We start from the raw sequence: 8,080 nt of genomic DNA on the forward strand, positions 1-8,080 counted from the left end.
CCAGGTGGGTCTCGAACCCGCGGGCTCAGGCAATCCACTCCCCTCAGCCTCCCAAAGTGCTGGGATTACAGGCTGAGCCACCGAGTCCAGCTCTAAGGATCTTTTTAAAATAGAAAACCCAGGAACTTCCTAAAATGCAAACAAAAAGAAAAGAATATGCAATATAACTGGGTAACAAAGCTATCACTCTGAGTGGAATGGAAATAATAATTTAAAAGTTTCCCTCCAGTGTGAAAACTCCTTGAAAGAAAAGAAATCTCTTTTCTTGAGGTGAGGTTATACTTGCAACATCATTGCTGATACTAACTATATTTTCATGTAAAGCTGAAAGGAAGGGAATTCTGGCAGATAACTCTTCTATTGATTTCAACAGTGGCCCAAGGCCAAGAAGACTGGAAAGAGGAGGTAAAGCTGTTAATGGGAATCCCATTCTTTATAGATCAATGTTTTCCCACATTGTTCCTTTAACTCTTCTTCCTTAATATTAGCTATTAATTGTAAAGGTCTTTTAGGACTCTCCTAGTTTCTGAGTGTAGAAATCTTGTGGGAACTTTTCACATTGTTTTATTTTCTTGGAGTAAATGAATTGAGTGGAGAAATATTTTTGATATTCTGGAGGGTTAGTCTTCAGACTATCAAATTTCCTATGGAATATATTTCCTGTAACATATACAGAAAGATAGTCAGCATTATCAGATTGAAGAAATAAGACTTCATTGTAGGTAGTTTGTGGAGAAAATTCCAGAATGCACATATTCCTGTTGAGGTTATCCCTCTGTCTATTATTGCCTCAGAGTCTGACTCAGTATTTATTCATCTAAGAACTCTCACCTGTGTCAAAGCTTGTGAACAAATCTATGATGATTTTCCTATGCCGTACTAGTAATATGAGCAGAACACAAATGTATGGAGGAAACACAATTGTGCTGGAGCTCTGAGTCTTCTAGAATGACTTGCCTGCTCTGTGTTAACCCCCAAGGACATGAAATTCAAATCAGTGACTTAACAATGTGAGTAAATGACCATATGCTACCTCCAAATCCTGGCGATATCTGAGAGTTTTCCTCCCCTGCAAAAGCGTTTTTTTATCAGCTTGTTTCGTCACTTACTTTGGCAATAGGATTCCTCTTCGAGTTGTCCTCTCCTTCTCGACAGGCTGCGGCAAATTTGATCCACTCTCGCTTTTGTCTCCTGACAGTTTGCCATTTTGTAGTGCCATTTTCAATGTCTAATTCCTTCACCTTAAGCAAAAATGTTCACGTTTCTTACAGTGTTAGAACAATTTTACTTAGTAAGGATATTTATTTAACATGTTAAAGTACATCCAGAAGAAACAAGCCTATTGAATTTGAAGGACAGAGAAAGTTGTCACCACTTCATGACTCTGGATGGATAAGGCCTGGTCACTCCCACCTGCTACAGCTTTTGGAATCACTCTCACTTCCAACTGTTTGATGCTAGTGAAACAAATTTAATTAGCTCTGTGGAGTGTGTAATGTGCTATACTCTATTAATGGTGCAGTTTTTCTTTTTTAAATCTATCCTCACCAGGTGGGGGCCTGGCCTCACCCTTCATTGAGCTTCGACCAGGCCTGACAGTCTATAAGAGTTTAAAAATCACCACTGTCCATGTAACCACACCCCATACACAGTGAAAGTTGTATCGATGAGTAATGCTCACCTCACACAGGGAAGTGATTCTTCTTTTCTGTTGAGAAGAGCACCAATGTGGCTAAGCATCCATACATATTATTACAGAATTAGGAAAAATAGTTTTAACTGAATTGATGGGTCCTGCACTAATTCCATAGAAGTTTGTATGGCTTCTCAGAGTAGCACATTTGTATTTCTGCTTGCTGTACAGTTTTCCTTTGGTAGACTTACGTTGCCACTGTTGATGAGTGCTTAAGAATTTCATACTATTAAAGAGTTTAGAAATAGCACTACATGTACAAGCATATTTGTAGACATTTGTAAACATATACACATGAATATTTATTTTTGTAAGTCCTAATGTGCCTATTGAAACATAGGTGATTATATGTTTACTTTAACTATGCTTCATTTATTTGGTTTTTATTTTTTATTTTATTTTTGAGTTGGAGTCTCACTCTGTCACCCAGACTGGAGTGCAGTGGCCGCTCCCGGCCACCGCAGCCTCGACCTGCTGGGCTTCAGCGATCCTTCCGTCTCAGCCTCCGAGTAACTGGAACTGCAGGCACGCGCTAAAACGCCATGCTGATTTTTGATTTATTGTGGAGATGAGGTCTTGCTTGCCCAGGGGCGTCTCGAACCTGCGGGCTCAGGCAATCTACTCACCTCAGCCTCCCAAAGCGCTGGGATTACAGGCTGAGCCACCGAGACTGGCGCTAAGCTTCATTTAATAACCACTTCAGGGGAAGGAGATGCTTCAAGGAATAGAGCTTACCCTTTCAAGAACCAGTGCATTTCTATTTTTTCCACATTTTGATTCAACTTCCTGAAATGTACCGCTTTTTCCCTATATTGCCAACAGAGGTTAGAACAGTAATTTTATTTTTTTCCAGTGAATTGAGGTGATCTTAATTAAAATTTAACTGCTACAATAAAATAAAGCTACAGGACAGTAGTTTTATTTTCTAAGTCTCCAGATTCTCTGTTTTCTATGTAGTTGTGATTACATATTTTTAAATTTTGGTGCCTTTTTCTCATTGGTAGACCATCAGTTGTCTTTTTTTCTGATGTGTTTACAAATCCTCTCCCCATTCTAAAGTGTTAGTTTGTTCCTTTTGCTTAGCTATAGGTTGGGAAAGATATATATATGTATATACACATGTATATACACATACATATATATACATGTGCTGCTACTATAGTTTGATAAATAGGAGTTACTAAAGACACTGAGCTGTTGCAAACTATGACCTAAAAGCAAAAAGTTTGGGAGTATGGGTTTACCATTTACTATTTTAGTTCAGCAGAAGTTCTTTCTCTTGACTTTTATCTGGATGATTACGATTTCAAATATTCTGATTATTGAAATATTACAAAATCGTTTTCCTTATATTATAAATTGAGAAAACAGTTATTATACATTACCTCAACAATAAATTCACTGTTTACTTCCAGCACCACCTGTTATAAAAGGCACACAATTAGTATAAATTTATATAATATAAAAGTAGAGCCATAAAACAATGAGAATATTCTGTTATTCACTTATTAATGTACATTTTATTGATAATATGGAATAATTATACTAATACAAATAAATAACACAGACTTTTTACCCTTATAATTCTTTTAGTTTTTTTCTAGAAGATGAACACACAATTCTACACGTTAGGATACCACTTACCACGGAGGTTAGAGCAGACAGTTCAAGTTATCTGAGTGCATTGCAAGAAGGCTTCCCAGGAGAGTGTGAATTTGCAAGAGTTCTGTAGGATGAAGCTATTTTGATAAGAGGAATTGATGGGGACGAGCCTTTCATCTAGAGTAAAACAAGAACCCAGGCGCAAAGACTCTAAGACAGAGGGCATTACAGAAATGGTGAAAAGCTATTATTAGCTGGAAGGGTAGAGGAAATAGTGAGAACAGGTTTGGGATGTCAGTTTAGGAGTGGATCCTGAAGCATTTAATAAATCGGGCTAAGGATTTTGAACTTTGACAGGTAAAGCTTGGGAATAACAAAACCATTATCTTTAGAGCATGTTATTGACATGAAGGGAGGATTACAATGGAAAGTACTTGAAGTCGAGATACCCAGGAATTCGCAATTGCTTAGGTAAGACAGAAAGTGAATTTTGGAGCTGAAGTGACACTGGAAACAGGGAGATGGTGGAGATGGTCACTTCAGCTCCAAAATTCACTTTCTAATTCCTGGGTATCTCAACTTCAAGTACTTTCCATTGTAATCCTCCCTTCATGTCAATAACATGCTCTAAAGATAATGGTTTTGTTATTCCCAAACTCTACCTGATAAAGTTCAAACTCCTTAGCCCGATTTATTAATGCTTCAGGATCCGCTCCTAAACTGACATCCCAAACCTGTTCTCACTATTTCCTCTACCCTTCCAGCTAATAATAGCTTTTCACCATTTCTGTAATGCTCTCTGTCTTAGAGTCTTTGTGCCTGGGTTCTTGTTTTACTCTGGATGAAAGGCTCGTCCCCATCAATTCCTCTTATCAAAACAGCTTCATCCCACGGAAGTCTTGCAAATCCACAGTCTCCTGGGAACAGATAGAGCTGAGCTTACAGACCATGGTATGAGAAGGGAGAGAGTCAGACGATTCTGGTGACCTAAACTTGGCTTTTGGGAGAATTGAAGTACTATTAATATAAACAGAAAATTCATCAGGAGAGCATCACTGCAGGGAAATAATGACTCAAGTTTGTTTTATTTCTTTTCAATGTGCATCTAATATTTGAGGTACATATAAATCAGAAAATTTTTTCGAGCATTAGTGTTATTGGAAGTTGAAGAAAGTGAGGATACTACATGAAATTGTTTAAGAAAAGAAATGAAGTAGCAGAGAATAGAATGCTGTGGGAAATGCTTACATTTTTTCAGGAGATAGAAGGAAGAAGTCTCAAAGCAGAGGGCTCTGATGAACTCAGAATAGAGGCTGAAGGACCAGGGTTGTGGGTGCAGAGTGCATTTTGTTAGTATGAGAAGGAGCAGTGTGGCAGAGGCTAGGTAAGAAAACAGAGTCTAGAAAAGAGAATTGATAGGGAGGTGGAGAAAAAGTATCCAGAAAGGAGGCAGAATGAGTGGAATGGAGTGATCAAAAGTTAAACAAAGAGGATTTTTGATGGTTTATGTTTCGTCGCAAGGTCATGGAGAATAGCAAATGAGAAGACCATGGTATCTGAAAGCAGACAGTCATTGCTAACTTTTGCAAATGGCATAAGTCAAATTGTAGGAGTCAAGGAATGAGTTACTGAGGTAGTGGGAATAGCAATTGTAGATTCAATTTTCAACAAGTTAGAAGATAAAAGACATGTGAGAAGCATGCACGATGCAGTTTAAGTGGCTAATTTGATAAAGGCGTTTTTTTTAGGTTGAGAAACCATGATCCAATGTACAATCTACAGTGAGAGGAAAAGGGGTTTGTGGAGAAGGAGTGATAGAGGGAGAAGAAATGAGGAAGGGAGGGAAAAAAAGGAGGAAGAAGTCAAGTGGTAGTTATAGTTGTGATTAAGAGAATCAAAATGACTGAATCAAAAGTTCAGGTAAAAGTGTTAGACCTGATAATGAGAAAGAATAACTCTTCCTTTGGAATAGAAGACCAAAAGAATACCATGAAGAGAGAGAACCATGTTGAGGTTAAATGAAGGGAAATTATGCACATACTTATTCCATAGCTTTTGGAGTCAGAGTGAGCAGGAATGGCGAGCTGCTAGAGGAGACTGGCAAAGGTCTCTAAGGGTCTGTGGTACAGAAGGCGACAGGAAGCCTGCCAAATACCCTGAATCAGACCAGAGAGTTAGGCTTATCTGGCATTGTTGCATTAGGAAACACTTCAGCTCAGAAAATTAGAAACAGAGGAAGTAAACTATTATTCCACTGTTGATGAAGCTTTTGTGGACCAGCTGAGATGAGGAAGCAAGACAAGGATGTGCAGCTTGCCTGTTTTGTGACTTCTCTAGTAGAGCCTGGAAGTTGGGAGGAGGAGGAGCATCCCCAGAGTTGGGAACTGTCATCAGGCAGAGGGGAGACTTAGAGAAGTATTAAGATATTATTGTGAGCTTTAGCAAGTCTGGGGGCAGAGTACAACTGGGGTACTGCAATGAACTGAGAGGCAAGAGAGAGACTGGGACTGGTGGAGGGGTGCAGAGCAGATTCTGCAGGTATGAGGGGGGTATAAGAGGGAGTGGAGGTATGGCAGAGATTTGAAACGACAGATGAGTCCAGAAGGGGGAACAACAGAGAAGAAATTTAGCAGTGGGAAGAGTGTCCTCTCTTAAACCACATTCTCTCTTACATGTAATTTTATTAAACATCAATGAAATATCAAGACCCAAAAAAGAAAATCAATATTTCATAGAAGACAGTCTTACTCAGTTGCATAGAATGTGCTATTTTATAATAAATACTGCTTTTGGGGGGGTTAGATTTTTTTTTTCTTGTGAGAAAAACAGATGAATCTGGAAGGTATAAGAAAAAGCAAAATATCACACAGAATCTTACCACCTGGAGATTGGCAAGTTTTTTTTTCAGATTTTTTCTTTACAAACACAAATATAAATTGTATTTTTTAAAAAACAAAAATAAACCATGCATGTAATTTTGGTAATATGTTTTTGCATTCAACGATTATCATGATATGTTTCATGTCAATTTATATAGCGAGACATACATTTTGGTGTTGCTTTATGTATCACTGTAATAGTTCTCTTCCCATTCAGATCATTGGGGCATTAGGATAACTAATGCATACCCTAACTAATTAGGAGCATTGTGCACTTTAGTGTTGCTGACTAAGCTCTGCAAGTGATTTTCAGGCACCGTCCTTTAGTGAGAGGTTGATTGGAAGTTCCGCCTTGGTGAATGCCAAGTTGGTGAGCTGGGCCTGTGAGCCCATTACCAATGAGAATCTCTGTCTCCTCCCCTCATCTTTACTACACACTTGTCTCTCTTTCCTGCCTCCCCTTCACACTTCTCCTCCTCTTTTCTCTCCTTGATTTTCTCTTCTACTTGTTCCTTTCATTGCTGTGTTGTCTCAGACCTGACATTATTATGTTACTTATTCCACCTGCCACAACGAGGATAAGCTGAGCTGCTGCATCTCAGACTTATAATCAGTCCAATAACCTAAATTTAACTTGAAAACAGTGAGAATGAGTCCCAGCTGGGCTTCTGTTTATAAGTCAGAGATGTGGTAGGAAATTTTCACTCTTTAATGAAATATGTTCTTACCCTGTTTTCTGCCTGCTTACAACAAGCCTGCAAGGTTAATATTGGATCGATTCAGGGTTAAAATAGAGACTGAGAATGGATGCAAATCACCATTTTACTGATTATTTTATTTACTCAATATCTAAAGTTTCTTTTGAACCGCCTGATATTATTTTACCAAATGTTTCTGATTTTGCTTGAGCTTTGGTATTATGTAATTGTGGCCCATGGCTCTGGGTATAATTTATATCACATACGCTTGAACCTTTAATTGTTTTGACTACCCCTAATATTATATTGGAGAGGTCTTCAAAAGCTTTTGCTCATGCAACCCTTAAAAAAACCGCCATACTTCCTTAAATCTTTCTGTAGTGGCAGTTAAATTTTTCATCAAAAGTTTGAAAAATTGCCAAGGATGAAACTTCAGAATATTATAAATGTTGATGTTTTAAAATAAAATAGTTACATTCCTTTAAAATGTAGCCAGTAGAATCTAAACGCCATGTCATTTGATGCTCAGTGCCATCAATTAGAAAAAACTGATGAATAAATTCTTTAATAGTTTGAATTTATTTTACTCTTATTTCTCCTTGAACTCCTATATCCTGTTTTCACTGGTGAACCATCCTATCCACAGGTACATCCTACTGGAATACCTTTTTAAACTTTAGGTTTTAAGGTTTTTATTGAACAGTCTGTCATATTTCTCTATGATAAAGTATACCTGTGTATAGAAATTTTACTTGATTAAACTTTCTATCATTGTAAAGCTCCAAGTGTTAATTTTTTTCATTAGATTAACTTTACAATTATAATTAACAATAAATAGAGCAAACAACGTACAAATATGAACATTTTGATGCAATATAATTAAATATAAAATGTAGGCTGGGTACAGTGACTCGAGCCTGTAATCCCAGCATTTTGGGAGGCTGAGGCGAGAGGATTGCCTGAGCCCACGAGTTTGAGACCAGTCTGGGCAACATGGAGAGACCTTGACTCTACAATAAAACAACAACAACAACAACAAAACAGCCGGGCATGGTAGCACATGCCTATAGTTCCAGCTACTTGGAAGGCTAAGGTGGAAGGATCATCTGAGCCCAGCAGGTCGAGGCTGCGGTGGTCGTGAGCGTGCCACTGCACTCCAGCCTGGGCAACAGAGTGAGACTCCAACTCAAAAAAAAAAAAAGAGTAAA

General features: G+C 38.1%; 1 protein-coding gene across 1 annotated transcript in view; it reads right to left on the reverse strand.

Annotated features, from left to right (window-relative positions):
* The window catches only part of DSG4 (desmoglein 4), a 45,198-nt gene that overhangs the window by 28,573 nt on the left and 8,545 nt on the right, over nucleotides 1-8,080 (reverse strand). Inside the window, exons 2-3 of the mRNA XM_008073391.1 lie at nucleotides 3,079-3,114; nucleotides 1,110-1,241 (exon numbers count right to left, since the gene is read on the reverse strand). Coding sequence (XP_008071582.1) covers nucleotides 1,110-1,241; nucleotides 3,079-3,114 — 168 coding nt within the window. The remainder of the gene's footprint in view (nucleotides 1-1,109; nucleotides 1,242-3,078; nucleotides 3,115-8,080) is intronic.

Source organism: Carlito syrichta, unplaced genomic scaffold (genome assembly GCF_000164805.1).
Source record: "Carlito syrichta isolate Samal-C Ts95f unplaced genomic scaffold, Tarsius_syrichta-2.0.1 Scaffold315831, whole genome shotgun sequence".
NCBI classification, from domain to species: Eukaryota; Metazoa; Chordata; class Mammalia; order Primates; family Tarsiidae; genus Carlito; species Carlito syrichta.